At 39.6% G+C, this 17,054-nt stretch overlaps 1 protein-coding gene across 1 annotated transcript in view; it reads left to right on the top strand.

The window, feature by feature from the left end:
• Positions 1-17,054, top strand: part of mcf2l2 (MCF.2 cell line derived transforming sequence-like 2) — a 314,201-nt gene that overhangs the window by 235,449 nt on the left and 61,698 nt on the right. Inside the window, exons 21-25 of the mRNA XM_048604308.1 lie at positions 5,360-5,485; positions 7,444-7,665; positions 10,564-10,656; positions 13,217-13,295; positions 14,046-14,112. Coding sequence (XP_048460265.1) covers positions 5,360-5,485; positions 7,444-7,665; positions 10,564-10,656; positions 13,217-13,295; positions 14,046-14,112 — 587 coding nt within the window. The remainder of the gene's footprint in view (positions 1-5,359; positions 5,486-7,443; positions 7,666-10,563; positions 10,657-13,216; positions 13,296-14,045; positions 14,113-17,054) is intronic.

The following is a 17,054-nucleotide window of genomic DNA, read 5'->3' as shown; positions in this document are numbered from 1 at the left end:
CTCTGGTTTCCTCACACTGTCCAAAGATGTGCAGGCTTGGTGGATTGGCCATGCTAAATTCTCGATAGTGTTCAGGGATGTGTAGATTAAGTGGGTCATGGGGGATGGGTCTGGGTGGGATGCTGTTAGTGTCAGTGTGGACTTGCTGGGCCAAAGGGTCTGTTCCCACACTGTAGAGATTCTATGATCTATGATCTAACACCTCAGACCCCTGCCCTGCTTTATTTCCCAAGAGTAGGTCAAGTTTTGCATCTTCTCTAGTAGGTACAACCACATACTAAATCAGAAAATTTTCTTGAACACACTTAACAAATTCCTCTCCATCCATGCCCTTAATACTACGCCAGTCCCAATCTATGTATGGAAAGTTAAAATCCCCAACTTTAACCGCCCAATTATTCTTGCAGATAACTGAGATCTCCTTACAAATTTGTGTCTCAATTTCCCGCTGACTGTTGTAGGGTCTATAGTACAATCCCAACAAGGTGATCATCTCTTTCTTGTTTCTCAGTTCCACCCAAATAACTTCCCTGGATGTATTCCCAGGAATATCCTCCCAAAGTACAGCTGTAATGTTATCGCTAATCAAAAATGCCACTCCCCCTTCTCTCTTGCTTCCCCCTTTCTACCTTTCCTATAGCATTTATACCCTGAAACATTAAGCTGCCAGTCCTGTCCATCCCCGAGCCATATCCCTGTGATTGCTATTATATCCCAGACCCATGTTCTCGACCATGTCCTGAGTTCATCTGCCTTACCTGTTAGGCCTCTTGCATTGAAATTAGTGCAGTTTAATTTATCGGTCCTATTTCATTCTCTGCTTTGTTCCTGCCTGTCCTGACTGTTTGTCTTGTTTCTTTTCCCAACTGTACCAGTTTCAGACTGATCTCTTTCCTGACCATCTCCCTGGGTCCTACCCCCGCACCCTCCTCTCTTCCTTATTAGTTTAAATCCTTCTGAGGAGCTCTAGCAAATCTCCCCACCAGTGTATTAGTGCCCTTCCAATTCAGGTGCAACCTGTTCTTCTTATACAGGTCACTTCTACCCCAGAAGAGATTCCAATGATCTAAAAATGTGAATCCTTCTCCCCTGCACCACCTCCTCAGCCAAGCATTCATCTGCTCTATCCTTCTGTTCCTACCTTTTCTAGCTCATGGCTTCAGGAGTAGTCCAGATATTATGACCCTTAGGACCTCCTTTTTAAATTCCTGCCTAACTTCCCGTATTCTCTCTTCAGAATCTCATCCTTTTCTCTTCCTATGTCATTAGTTCCAATGTATTCTATGACCTCCTGCTGGTCTCTCGACTCTTTGAGAACATTCTTCTCCCTTTCCGAGACATCTTTGATCACGGCACCAGGGAGGCAACACACCATTCTGATATCTCACTGTTGTTTGCAGAAACATTAAGTGCTGAGAGAAGCGTGCAAGCTTCATTTCAGTCAGGCATCAGTTAAACATATTGAAAATGTTACTTGACGAATAGAAGGAAAATATTTGTCCTAGAAATACTGTGGTTCAACAATTAATACTTGTAGTTCTATTGTGCCCTTCATGTAAAGAGATTCAAAGGCAGATGACAGAAGGTTTGGTTAAGGAGGTAGGGTTTAAGGAGCAAAAGCAGAAATTGCTTGAGAAACTCGGGAGATCTGGCAGCATCTGTGGAGAGAAAACAGAGTTAATGTTTCAGATTTCTGACTCTTCTTCAGAACTAGGTTTTAAGTATCTTCTTTAACAAGGAAGATAAGTTAGAGAGGCAGAGAAGTTTAAAGAGGTATCATCACCAGTGGTATTGCAATTGTATTTGGGAAAGTTGAAGAGGGTAGATTAAGAGAAGTACAGATACCTCAAGACTGTGAGACTCGAGGAGGCCAAGGATGGATTTGAAAACAAATGTAAGAATTCAAATATTGAAGTGTTTCTTAACCAGGGATCAAAGTCAATTGTCAATCTCAGGGGTGCTGGATGAGCAAGATTTGGTGTGAATTAGGACAGGAACAGCAGAGTTTTGGATCACATTATATTTATGGAGATAGGATTTCAGCAGCTGATGAACTGAGATAGAAATGAAATAACTTGATGATACAGAGGTAGAAATAGGTATTTTAGTGATGTTATGGATATGTTATCAGAATGTAATCTCAGGGCTAAATATAATATCCAAGGTGCAAACAATCTGGTTTTGTCTCAAGTAGTTATTAGGCAAAAGGATCGTGTTAGTGATTAGGGAGCAAAATTTGTAGTGGAGAACAAAGCCAATGGTTTTTATCTATTTCCAATATTCACACTTGATGTTCATTCATCATTGTCTATCATGTTCTCACACGTTTCTGCTGCCATGACCTCCTTCTGCTTTCCAAGACTAATTCTTGCTTCCATTGCTCTGCGATTTCCTTTTACAACAATTTCTGCAGTTTCCATGCATTCTATTCTTAGACCCCAGTTCCTGTTTCTTGCAGGCTCAACACAAATCACACGACTTGACGAATTTACCCATGGTTATTATATTTGGTCAAATTGTTCAAGTTCACAAATGTACAAGCTTAGAGAATAATAAAGTAACTCAGATTCAGGAAGCAACAACATATTCTCGCAATAAAAGATGAAGACAGGTTGAAACTGGGGTGATAGTTTATTAGAACAGAGAGGCTAAACAATGAGGGCAGAGGCAGATGATTAGATAGTTTTCGTCTTAGTGATGAAGAAATCTATAACCTATTCACAAGTTGTAACAGGTGGAGATGACAAGGATTGGATCTTAAAAAAAAGAAAATAATATCGGGATTTCTTTTACATTCCAGGATAATCCTGGAAGGATGAACAGTTTTTACACACTAAAGCAGAACCCAGTTGTCCCAGATTGAGTGGTGAATGGTTAAACTGTTTTCTATCGCATCTATTCAAGCTAATATGCCATCAATGTAAGGAAGCAGAAGTGATGGCCATAACAAGGATAATAGCCAGGATGAGAGAGACTAATAGTTTTGATGATGACTAGAGCATTCAAAGTGGAGGTGAGGATGTGTTTGAGTAGAACAGCAGCTACAGAAATTAAATGATGAATTGAGGGCCAAAGCTTTGGTTGTTGGAATATTCAAAGTATGGTTATAAGTGAATTGAGACAGCTTTTTTTCCAAGGCAGACAGAGGATGTAGGGTTGGAAGCGGGAAGCAGAATATAGGTGGTAAATACAAGAAAGTAATCAAAAATAGTTTATTTAATGATAGTCTGGAATAGTGAGGTCACAGGAGATGGAAAAGTAATAGGTGGCTATCAATTTCAGTTGGAGGAAGAGAATTAAGGGAAGAAAGAAGGACAGGGAACTCAAAAAAAACACGATAAATTGAGATGGAGTCTTAATCACTGAGGATGTAAATTTGAATAAAAGCAAAATACTGCAGATGTTGGAAATCTGAAACAAACACGGAAAATGCTAGAGAAACTCAGCAGAGTTGACAGCATCTGTGGGGAGAGAAACAGGGTTAACATTTTGAGTCTAGTGTGAACCATACCAGATTCAAAATGTTAACTCTATTTTCTCTCTTCACAGATGCTGCCAGATGACTGAATTTCTTCAGCATTGTCTGTGTTTGTTGAGGATGAAATTTCACTCAGTGCACAAGCTGAGGGACAGAAATAATGAACAAATTTTAATGATAAAAATTACTTTGAACTTTGGCGGTTGGAAGAGAACAAAGATTTTAAGTGAGAAGCAAAAGGGGTGGTATGAGGTGAAATGTGCAAACAGGAGAAAATGCCAGGTGGAGACAAAGGTGTGATTTGTTGAAGAGCCACACTACTATTGTACCAAGCTTGGCAAAGCGAGGTAAGTTACAGCTAGATGAGAAGGCTTCAGTTGCTGGGGTATGTATCACCACCCCTCAGCTAGATTTCTGTTAAGATTATGTTGTTGTTGTATTCATGTGGTTGAGGCCAAAATTTTGAATGTCTTCAAGAAGCAATTAGAAATGATTCTCAGCTTAAAGGGATTAAACGATAAGGGGAGAATGCAGGAACTGGGTGCTGAGTTGGATGATCAGCCATGATCATAATGAATGACAGAGCATGCTCAAAGGGCTGAATGGCTTATTCCTTCTCCTATTTTCGAAGTTTATCGAATAAACTGCAGCTCAAACCCACAATGTTTGATCATCTGGACAAGATCAGCATAGAATCCTTACAGTGTGGAAACAGGCCCTTTGGCCCAACAAGTCCACACTGATCCTCAGAGCATCCCATCCAGACCCATTCCCATGTAACCCACCTAATCTACGCATCCCTGAATGCTGCGGGCAATTTAGCATGGCCAATCCATGTAGCCTGCACATCATTGGACTGTGGGAGGAAACCGGAGTACCCAGTGGAAACCCATGCAGACACGGGGAGAATGTGCAAACTCCACACAGACAGTCATTCAAGGGTGGAATTAAACCCAGGTCCCTGGCGCTGTGAGGCAGCAGTGCTAACCACTGAGCCATTGTGCCAACAAAAACTAACTTTGGTGATTATAATGAGTTGGTGTGACTTTCTGAATGTGTTCTCATTATTGCTGAACACAAATAAGTAAGAAAAGTCACTGAGCACTGCTTGCACTGGAAAATTTTTGGCGGCAAAACCAAAATTGAGCAGCTTCTGGCTTTCCAACTTCCTGCTGCTTTCAGCATTTTTCAGCTGGACTGCAACCAGGAATCTGGAGCCACTGTCAAAGAAAGGTGGAAATTTCTTTATTTATGCAAATACAGTTTAAATGACATTATTTTTCTGGTATCATTTCCAACTGTGCTTCCTGCTAGCTTCTGAAACTATTCATCAACCACAGCTAGTGGGAGCAGCTATTTCGAGTGATTTTTAAACTAATTCTGAGCTATTGCCAGGTAAAACTAGATGAAGTTTTTGAAGACATTTTACTGGCAGGCCTTTGAATGCTTAATATCTTAACAGCTATAATCAATTATGTAATTTCAGCTGTGGATTCTGCAGTCACATTTCCTGTGATGCTATGCTTTACTTCTCTCTGTTGTGAAAACTAAACCTTAATTGAAATTACTGGTACAAGCAATTGGGAAATGGGCACAACATTTGATTTTGCATCATTGTTTTGATGAGCTATCTATTCAGTGTGTATTTTGTATTGTTACCTCTGTAATCACGTGGGCTGATCACAAAAAGTATACAGATTGCATTTAGGATCTTACAGACAGCTGCCAACAATCACATCCTGCTAACTGTTCATCTTTTTATTGCATGCAAATGAAAATTGCACCCAAATAGCATGAACAAAATAAATAAATTTCACATAGATTAAATGATGTAGTGTATGTTGTGACTGTCCATTAAGATTAAGTGATTGTTTCTACTAGGAAATGCTAAAGTGCAGTAAAAACTCAGAAGGCACTGCAGAACTAGAGGAAGCACTGGAGACAATGATTAGTATAATTAAATCAGTGAATGACTCCATGCACCAAATTGCTATCACTGGGTTTGAGGTAAGAGCACGGGATGATACACAACCTATTCTGTTTCTACTGCTTGTGGTGGTTTTTATAAGATTTTCCCTTTAAACCTTTAACCTTTTGATGTCTATAGTATTTATTGGTGAAACTGAGAAATCTTTGTTAGTAAATGAGCAGTAATGCCGGAAACACCAAGTAGGTCTGGCAGCATTGATTACAGATAAACAATTTTTTTTCAATTCAGGGATCCACCATTGGAAATTAGAGTTCTGAAGGAAAGATCAGCTAGATTCACAGAATGCTGTTAGACCAACTGAATATGTCCAATGCTCTCTGTTTTAGAATTAATTATTAAAGGTTCTCTCCACATGCACTGCCAATCAGGAAAGAAATCAGTATTGAGCTGTCTGGCAAGAAGTTGACAAGATGTTGATTTTTACTTTAGTTTAATGCAGCAAAATAATGTGGAGGCTTTGTTGTACAGTTGTAGCATCCTTATCACAGGACCAGAAGCTCCATATTCAAGTCACATGCCATAACTTGTTGGCCACAGAAAGTGTGTGCTTGCAGCATGGCCTAAATGGTTGCTTATCAGCCTTCTGATATGGCTGATGCAGGTGCTAAGACTGAGACAGTCTGCTGGGCAGCCATCCAGCAAAAAGACAATGAGAAAAGAGAGATGACAATCAAAAATAGCCAGTCTCTGAAAATTGACTCACTGCACGATATGGCCCCACAATTACAGACCAGTCAGTTTAAAATCAGTAGGGAACTAACTTCCACAAACCATTATTGGGTTAGAGTTAATAGTCACATGGTAAAAAGAGATTGATTTGGAAAATCAGTATGGATTTGTTAATGGAACTTGCTGGAGTTTTTTGAGAAGATGACAGTGAGGGTTGCTGAGGGGATGGTTGGTGTGATGTACATGGATTTCCAAAAGGTATTTGATACAGTACCGCAGACTTGTGAGGAAAGTTACTGCTCATGGATAAGAGACAGGATCAACATGGATACTAAATTGTTTTAGGGATAGAAAACAGCAAATAATTGTTAATGGATATTTAGCGAGCTGGAAGTTTGAGGTAGAGTTTCCCACATGTTGGTACTGGGATCTTTGCTTTTTATCAATTATATATAATTTATATAAATTATTTAGCTATTGTTGGATAGGGGACATTTTCAAAGTTTGTGGATGATACAAAACTTGAGATTGGCTTACAGATAAAGGACATAGATTTGGGATAAAGAGGATATTTTCAGGATGGAAATCTGTAACTAGTGGGGTGCCATGGGGATCAGTCAGATCATAGCTGGAATGCCATGAACATTTTGTGTTTCCATGGCTAAGGCAAGATATACTGACATCGGAGGCAGTCCAGAGAAAGCTAACTTTGTTGATTTCAGGAATGGAAGGAATTTTTTATGAGGGGAGGTTGAGTAAGTTGGACTTATTCTTCCAAAATCCAATCAGTACATGATTTGACCATATTTAAACATTTAAGATTCTTAAAGGTAGATGATAGGTTAGATGTGGAGAGAAGAGACGTTGTTTCTACTTCTGGAAGAATCTAAGACCAGAGTCTCTGCGAAAAGGATCATCTAGTTAAGCCAGAAATGAGGAGGAATTTCTTCTCTCAGAGGGTAGTCAATCTGTGAAATTCTTTACTGCAGAAGGCTGTCAAGGCTGGGTCATTAAATTTATTCAGGGCTGAGATAGAGTTTTAATCAGTAACAGAATCAAGAGTTGTCAGGAAAAGGCAGAAAAGTGGTAGAATGTCAGATCAGCCATAATTTAATTGAAAGGCAGAACAGACTGAGTGGCCTACTCCTACATTTGCTCCTACATCTTATGGTTTCATGCGTTTGCTGACTGGTGATGTCCACATCCCATGGATGAATATATATTAGATATATAAAAGGATATCTTACATCCTTTTTCTGTGGTGCATTCATTTTGCTTTACCTTTGGAAATGCATTAATTTTACAGGGAAACCTAAATGATCTTGGGAAGTTATTGATGCAAGGCTCTTTCAATGTATGGACAGACCACAAAAAGGTTCACAGCAAGGTCAAAGACTTGGCACGCTTCAAACCAATGCAAAGGCACCTTTTCCTTTACACAAAATTGCTGCTGTTCTGCAAGAAACGAGAGGAAAATGCAGATGGACATGAAAAATCTCCCTCATACAGCTTTAAACATTCATTGAAGGTACATCAGCAATATAAACAAAAAAAATGTGGATTTGTCTAGCTACTTCCAAATCAGTTGCTCCTGTCACCCAATGAAGTTCATTTTGAACAGTGTCACTGATGGAAGTATTTCAGCAGTCACTTTGTACACAATAAGCTTCCACAAATATCAAAGAGATAATTATGAGATGATCCTTTTGAAAGAAGTTGATTCAGGGATACACATTGTCAAGGACATGAGAAAGAACTGCATGATATTCATTGAAACAGTGTCATGGAATCTTACATATCCACCTGAGATAGTAAATGGGACTCAGTTTATGTCTTATTCAAAAGACATTCTGGTGTTCTGTTACGGTCCTCTTTGGGACTGTTGGCAATAAAGACTTCAGACCACTCCCTATTTAACTGACAGAACTACAGCACAAAATTTTCATTTTAAATAGGAACAACCTTATTGCAGGTCATAAAATAATTACTCAAAGCATGTACTAATAAATGATTTTGTTAAGTCATAACTACTTAGGCCAGAACTTAATTGTACTTTTTACTCCACCTCCCGTCAACTAATTCCCTTATTCATTTATGCAATCTTGACAGTTCAGTCAAATCTGTCAGGACCAACCAAAAAATGTGCCACAGTCCCCTAGAATTCACTTCAGTTCAGTCCGGTATTCCTGCTATTTCTCGAGGTGCAAACTTTAATGACTCCTTTTGTTGGCTTTTGGTTAAATAACCCTACACGTTCCTTTACAGATCTCATTATTTTGGATTGTTGCTCGCGGAACTTCCTTCTCATTGCCTTCTAAGCTAGTTCTGCTGAGTGTTTTTGGCCATAAAGCTCTGTGAGGACCACTGTGGATTTATTTTTCTAGCTACAAATTAAGCAAACCTAGATGCTTTTCCCTCATGCATCCAAACTAAGATGGAGCCCCACATATCTTCCAAATGGTGAATGTTAAAGTAGGAATCTTAAGGGCAGGCCTGACTAACAATCAATTCCTACTACTAGTTGTCTCCATTCAATGAGATGCAATCTTTGTCAAATCAAGCTGCAACTGCCTTCTGTGAATAAACACCCTTCGATTCTACCACAAAGGTAACAATAGCTTATCCATTGTTCAAGAGTTTACACTTCTTTTTTCTGACTTGTTAAGATAAGCATTGTAATGTGTTTAAATTGTATTTATTTCAGGGCTAATACCAGTTTTTATACTTGATACTTCAATTCCTAAATCCCAAAATCTATATTGTAAAACATAAGAACTACAAACCATATTTTTGCAGCATTTCTCGTAGTTTAGCAATGAAGCAATAGGGGTGTTGGCTGTTTAGGAAAGTTTCATGTGCATGGAGGTGCAGTGGTTAGGCTGGTGGGGAAAGGCAGATATATGAGGGGTCAGACTGGCAAGAGAAGGTTTATGTCCAGGGCTGGGATGGACAGATTGGCAGCAGGGGTCGGGATCGGGGAGATGTTAAGAAGGGGAAGCGTGTCACGTTGTAGATGTTTCCAGGTCAGGCAAGTCTGGTCCGAGGATCATCGGGTTGGATTGGGGGATCTGCCCTGAATTTCTGTCAGTGATCAGGGGAAGACGTACTTGGAAGGGGGGGGCTGTGAAATCAGTGGTGGTTTGGAGTTTTAGTTTAATAGTTACCCAGGAGTTATCATAAGCTTTTAATCCTTTAATTTTTTCTCAGGTAACTATTAAGCTTAACTTAGTTGGAACATCTGAAGTTTATGACTTTACAGGCCTTTCGGGGATGATTCCATATGCAGGCAAATTGGCCTTTGAAATTTTCAATTTCCTAGAATTCTCATAAAATCTGTTAAGCCAGGGATTCCACGTGGTATCAATGTGCAACTCTAGTCTGCACTGCTTCAGTGACTATCCAGACATAGGACTCTCTGGGCCATTATCTGGTGTTTGAGCTATTTGACCATATGTCAGCACTCCACACATCAGAAGAGGGAGAATAACTTGTTCTGTTTTAACACTGTTCCTTGTTCCAGCCATTTTTCTAGTGGTCTCTTTGACCCTCTTTTGTCATAGGTCCATTGAGTGTTCAAAGAGTATGGTTATTTTTAGGAAATTCAGTCTAAATCACAGATCTGGATTCTCAAGTGAGCTCTACTTCTTCCACCTAGGAATCCATCATAACTGCTTTCACTGGCTATTGGCCAGTTGACAGATCTCAGGCTGGGCTGAGAAAATCTGAGCATGAAAAGTCCTGCCCACCCAACATTGTCCTTTCTGACAAAATGCAACCAGATTGTGTGGCAGAAATGCTGGGAAAATAGAGGCAGAGGCTAGATTCTGATGCTATCTAAGCCCTGATCTAATTTCCCAGGTCTTCATCTGGACTATCATTCGATTTATGATGGGTCAATGCACTGGTAATCTAGGATTGATGTTACTCTTCATTTTTTTCCAGCTCTGATAAAAATTCCTTTAAAGATGCAAGTAATTAAGAAGAATCCAGGAAATGGAGATATTTGCTCATTTGCATAGGTTTGAAACGAAAAACTGTGACAACAATGCTGTATGTGTAGAGCAATGCAGATTACATCAGACTTTTTTCCAACAATAATAGTCAATAGTTTATACCATTTCGATATCCTCCTTTTGCCTCACATTAGTACGAGAGTGCATCAGTGAGTGAGATCCCAAAGTGATTGCCAGGATAGCGACTTAAGGGTCATGTTTATAAAGAGAATGTAGAATCTTCTTTAGTGATGGATAGTCTCTACCCCAAACAAATCATCAAAATAGCTTCATTTTCTGCTGATAACATTCACAATTACTAAAAATATTATGCAGAAATATTATTTGAAAAGAATGCAAATTTTTTGTCTTACAAGAATGGCTTTGGTTACATTGACCAACTCTAACTAATAATGTGCACACTATTCTTTCAGATGAGTGCCGTTGGTATCACAGAAAATGTAAAGGGAGACATTAAGAAGTTTGAAATCTGGTACAATGGCAGAGAGGAAGTGTACATTATTCAGGTAAATGATATTGAAAACTGCACATTATAGTTTTATTACTTAGCATATAAAGTTTGTAATTGATTTTAACTCACAGAGTGTGTTGTGTGGGTGAAGGTTGAGGTAGAGGATAAATTAGTCAGCCCTCTAGAACTGAGGTCCAAAAGATGATCCAGAGCATTTTTAGGATAATGCCTCATGGTCTACTGATGGGACCTGATGGGAAGTAATAGCCGGCAGATAGTCAAAAACAGGATCTTGGGCATCAGGAGACCACCGTTGGGACCCAAGTGGATGAGCCCAAATACTCACATAAACGGTTAGGGAAAGATATGTGGGTAGAGTGAATGACGGTGTTGAGGCTAAAACTGAGGAAATGCACAAGGTTTATTTATGTGTTCAGAAGAACAGTCCTACTTGACCTAACATAGCATGAGACAATTTTTTTTTTTAAAAGTTCATTTAGTTGCCCTAATTCCTTTTGCCATAGATATAGTCTGGTGAAGCAGTCATTAATAGCTTCAACATGCAAGCCTTAGTTAAAATTGCAGTCATGTCCCAAAGATATCATTAAATCCTAATTTACGGATTGTTATACTTCAAGAGGGACCCCATTGCTTTCCAGTGGATATATCTCTAACATATTCAAAACAGAATGTTAAAATTTCGATAGAGCAATTGGTGAGGCAAGTCACTGCAACCATTTCAACTGCCCATCCCAATTTGATTGGAGATTTATGATATTAACCATGTAGGCAGTTGTGATGTCAGAGTTGGCACTGGAGTATCAAATGCAGTGTTTCATTGTCACATAATGGCATTAAATAGGTGTGTGAATTTTACCAAAAGTGGATCAAGATCTTCCTCGGTGGGGGAGGCCATAGGCAGTATCCCAGCATCAGCCTAGAGGACAAGTTTTGTTTTATTCAGAGAGGAGGCCAACTGCAGTGAAGGCAGCGTCACAGCCCAGTCATTACCTCAGAGGGGGTTCCCCTTCTTCACTATGATCTTTGTGATGCTTTAAATTATCTTTAACCTACCTTATACTGGCTGCAGAGCCCCACCTTCTTCAACAGTGGCTATTATTTTCACTGGTGTGGCTGAAGCCCCTGGTTTCATTAGTTGCCAGCTCTCTGACTTCCTCCTAGGTGAGAGGAGCAGGTCTCAAGTGTGGCCAGTTAACGCTATGGCTGCAGCGCAGCTGACAATGGCAGGAATGTGTTCCCTACAGACATTTTTGGGATGGGCATGAAACCCTACCATCAGGAAATAATGCCTCTTAGGTCTGATGCTCTCTCAGCTGATATTGAGTATTTTCAGCATTTTCTGTGTATTGCTCCAGTCTTGAGCTCCATGGTACTCCCATTCTAAAAGTTCACAAAGAACACAGTAGTGCCTCATTTCGTCTTAACTATTTACTGCCATTGTAGCTGGATGCTAGGAGCACATTTGTCAGCTAAAGTGAAGATGTCACTTTATATTAGTGAGAGCTTTTTTTCGAAGTTCTTTCCTGGGATGAAGGTGTTATCTTCTGAAAAAAAGAGGTTGAATTGGTTTTTGCCTGCATCCTTTGGAGGTTAAAAGATTTAGAAATGGTCTTATTGAAATATACAAGGTCCTCAGAGGATTTGGCAAGATGAATGCTGAAAGAATGTTTCCCCTTGTGGGAGAGACTAGATCTAGAGGACAAAATATAAGAATAAAGAGAATTTAGATGGAGATGAGGAGAAATATTTTCTCTCAGTGTCACGAGCATGTGAAATTCTCTTCCGCAGAGAGCAGTGGAAGCAGGCTCCTTGATATTTTTAAGGGAGATTTAGATCGATTCTTAACTAACAAAGGAGTCTAAGCACATAGAGGATAAAAAGGAACATAAAGTTGAGACCACAATCGATAAGGCATGATCTTATCAAATGGTGGAACATGCTCAGAGGACTGAATGTCCTGCTTCTGCTCCTAATTTGTACGTTTGCATGATGTGGATGTTGCTGGCAAAGTCATTATTTGCTGCCCATCCCTAGCTTCTCTTAGTCTGAGTGACATGCATGGCCATTAAAGATGACATTAAAGAATCATCCATATTGCTGTGAATCTGCAGTCACATGTGGGCCAGACAGGTAAGAGCAACAGATTTCTTTCTCTTCAGGACTCTAGCATACCAGCTGCATTTTATGACAATTTCAGGACCCCAGTATGAAAATAACTTCTAACTACAGAATTTAAATTACACCAGCAGCAATTGTGGGATTTGAAACTATCCCCAGAGCATTAGTCTGGCCTTTGGATTACTAGTCCAGTGACATCACCAACATGCCACCATCTCCCTCTTATCTATTACTTAACAGTAAGTGTCCCCATTACTTTTGATGGAATTTCCTGAAAGTGGTTGGGGCTGATACAGGCAAGCAGGCAGACAAGTGCTTCACAAATGTTTTCTGCCCCAGCTGCTGGAGTTGCAACATGAAACTAAGTCAGTGTAGTGGAAAGAATTCCCCACTCTTTTTGAGCCATTTGTTATATTTGAATGTCGTAATTTTGTATCCAATTCGAAAATGAACACCTAATGAACACCTCATTACAGGCATCATCTGTAGAACTGAAGAACCTTTGGGTTTCTGAAATCCGGAAAGTACTGACAGGACAACTGCAAGCTTACAGAGGTAAATAAAATGCAGATATATAATTATGAATGGTAGGTCTTCTGGCATAGTGGTATTGTCCCTATTTCAGTGCCCCAACAGGTCCAGGCTTAAATCCACCTACCCCAAAGTTGTGTTATAATAACATGTCCAAACAGGCTGATTATAAACCTGTAAATAAAAATGGACTGTCTGTGCTTGCTTTATAACACCAAACTCCATCCAGCTTATTTTCAGGGTGTCAAATCAATACCTGCATGAACTGCTTTGATTGGGGCCCTATTCCACTTATCCATGACCATCGGGCAAAAGGAATCTTGCCAACTACAAGTTTTGTTTGAGGCTTGTTGGTGTTACAGACTTACTGTTTTGTTGCATAGTCAGAGTTTAAATAAATTAACAATCAATATACTTGGATTTGATGCCTCATATATATTCAAGGATAAATTCCTCTGCTTCTGCAACTGATGCAATCAGATCCATGGACACTCTGACACAGGGGAAATCAAAGAAAAGCACATTTGTGACAAAGTCCACTCAATTCTAACAACGACTAATTTAACTGGACAGAAAATCAGATGCCTTTACAGGTGTTGCTTGCTGCCTGATTTTCCTATACTCACTGTGTCCAAGCAATGTGTAAGTGTCATATGCAGGAACAGGAGAAGCTACCCAAAAGTCCAAATATAAATAGCTTGAAAATTCTCAGAAGAATGACCTATTGGAACAAACTCTGTATAAAAATGTTTTTCTTTTTTATTTGTATGCAAGAAGCAAGTCAGTTAAATCAGAGGATACAGGAACATGTTTACCAGGCTCCACTGAACACACCGAACAGGTAATATGTTATCTGGTCATTTTGGGTAATTAGTAATTGTAGTGTTTTACTTGACTGCATTGTGATAGATTCCCAAGCTTGATCATTTCTGATCACGGGTATTAATTACTAGAGTTTAGACACAGTTGCTATGTAGAATTCACTGTATTGAAATGGTGTACTTATTTTCATTACCTCTAATATTTAAAAATGTAAATTATCCAACCAGTGCTGTTAATTTATCATTTGAAGAGTACGTCCTCAGAAAACCTTCTTTCAACCCTTTTCCTTTCAAAAAAGCCTAAATCTATATGAAACATCTGCTTTTTAATTTGAAAACTGAAAGAACTGTGGATGCTGTAAATCAGGAACAAAAACAAAGTTGCTGGAAAAGTTCAGCAGATCTGGCAGCGTCTGTGAAGAAAAAATCAGAGTTAACGTTTCGGGTCCGGTGACCCTTCCTCAATTTGCTTGAACAAATTAATGTTTAATGGACAGGGCAGTGAAGAAGGCTTTTGGCACACTGGCCTTCATTAGTCAGGGCACTGAGTATAGAAGTTGGGAAGTTATGTTGCAGTTGTACAGGACATTGGTGAGGCCGCACTTGGAGTATTATGTTCAGTTTTAGTCACCTTGCTATAGGAAGGATGTTATTAAACTGGAAAGAGTGCAGAAGAAATTTACAAGGATGTTGCCAGGACTCAAGGGACTGAGTTATAGGGATAGGTTGGACAAGTTAGGACTTCTGCTCTTTAGAGCGTAGGAAATTGAGGGGCAATCTTATAGAAGTGTATAAGATTATAAGAGGCATGGATAGGGTGAACGCTCGGTTCGCACTAAACAACTGCACCTCCCAGTCGCGAACCATTTCAACTCCCCCTCCCGTTCCTCAGACGACATGTCCATCCTGGGCCTCCTGCAGTGCCACAACGATGCCACCCGAAGGTTGCAGGAACAGCAACTCATATTCCGCTTGGGAACCCTGCAGCCCAATGGTATCAATGTGGATTTCACAAGCTTCAAAATCTCCCCTCCCCCTACTGCATCTCAAAACCAGTCCAGCTCGTCCCCGCCTCCCTAACCTGTTCTTCCTCCCACCTATCCCCTCCTCCTACCTCAAGTCGCACCCCCATCTCCTCCCTACTAACCTCATTCCGCCCCCTTGACCTATCCGTCCTCCCTGGACTGACCTATCCCCTCCCTAACTCCCCACCTACACTCACCTTTACTGGCTCCATCCCCGCCTCTTCGACCTGTTTGTTTCCTCTCCACCTATCCATCTTCTATCCGCCTCCCACTCTCTCCCTATTTATTTCAGAACCCCCTTCCCCTCCCCCTTTTCTGATGAAGGGTCTAGGCCCGAAACGTCAGCCTTTCTGCTCCTATGATGCTGCTTGGCCTGCTGTGTTCATCCAGCTCTGCACCTTGTTGTCTCGGATTCTCCAGCATCTGCAGTTCCTACTATCTCTGATGAAATTTGAAATATGTCGGATTTCTCTTCCTATCACATTTCCAGCTGTTATAATCAGGTCAACAAATGATTTTCTCAATTTGTTATCTTTCCAGAAAGGATATCCCAAATCGTTAAGCTCCCAGGTGAAGAGGGATGAGTTGGCTCCCCTTCTTCATGAACCCACCCCTTCAGTTGGTTGCAACAAGTTTAATTTATAAAGGATCCTTTCCCTTGTAGGTTCCTTTTTTCTAGACTAAATGAAGTTACATTTTAAAGGGCACCAAGTTAACCAGGCTTTCTTATGTTAACAAAAGAATGCATATGTTGATCACTAATTGCAAAAAGAAATCATTACAAATGCACACACACACACAGATTAGGAATAAGAAACAAGTTCAAAGAAAAAATAAAAGTTGAAAAATGATATACAAATTACCCTCTGAGTTATTCCTGAAGAATCAATTGTAGAATATTTTAGATGTTCCATTGGATGGGATTTGTAGCATTGACTTTGATGGTTGAGCAGTTGATTGCAAGATGCTTGGCTTTGCGAATTGTTTAAAACACACTAGTTTGTCAGTCTAGTAATACACATGTCAGGGCTTGCAGTAGTTTTTTTTAAACTTTTTTTTGTATATATCCCTGGAAGGGTAAAACATAAATGTGTACAGGAGTTGGCTTCATGCTGAGAGAGGATGGAGGCATTCCATGGGCTCACAGAGACTCTGCCAGGCAGTCACTAAAGTGACGTCCACATTCATCTTTTGGCCGTAGCAGTTCTCTTTTAAAAGGTGCAAGTTGGAATTAAAAGTTCAATATGTCCATTAGCAAATCAGGGCTCTTACCTGTTATCAATTCACATCAAATATTAGAAATTACACTACGACCCAGTTCTGTCACCATCTTATTGCATGGCATCACTGGAATCAATAAGTACATTAAGCAGCAAGTTTGCCAAGTGGAGCATGTGATAGGAGAATGATTCTTCGATGGCCTTATGAAGGACAGTATTAAATGTATTTTGGAAAGGAGCTGCTCTTCCTGTTTTTTTATCCATTTCTAAGAAGTAAAATATCCAGTCAACATATTAAAAAAGAAACATTTTTAATGTGACTATCTAGAATGAGCAATATGTATTCTGAAGAACTTTCCAAAAGAGATTTTACAATATATAAAGATTTGATGATAACTATAATGAGCAAGCTCTATTATATGAAAGTACCAGAAGTGTTTCACAACGTAATAAACTACACAGTGAAAAGTTATGTGAAGATTTTGCAATCTTCACTACTATTATGATATACAAAGATACTAACTTAGATACATTAAAACCTAAAAATAATTGATACCAATGAAATTAATTAATAGCAGTCAATCTTCACAGCAAGAAGATTATAATGCAGAAAGTGATTAGTAAGACTGCAGTTCACTCATGAAATTCATAAAAAGTCAGAAAGAGAAAAGTCAGGTGGAAGGCTATAGATGAGCAGCACTCTGTTAATGAGTACTT

This window comes from Rhincodon typus, chromosome 13 (assembly GCF_021869965.1).
Source record: "Rhincodon typus isolate 14 chromosome 13, sRhiTyp1.1, whole genome shotgun sequence".
In the NCBI taxonomy this organism is placed as follows: domain Eukaryota; kingdom Metazoa; phylum Chordata; class Chondrichthyes; order Orectolobiformes; family Rhincodontidae; genus Rhincodon; species Rhincodon typus.
The sequence above is the reverse complement of the archived record's forward strand: the minus strand, read 5'-3'. Positions and strand labels throughout refer to the sequence as shown.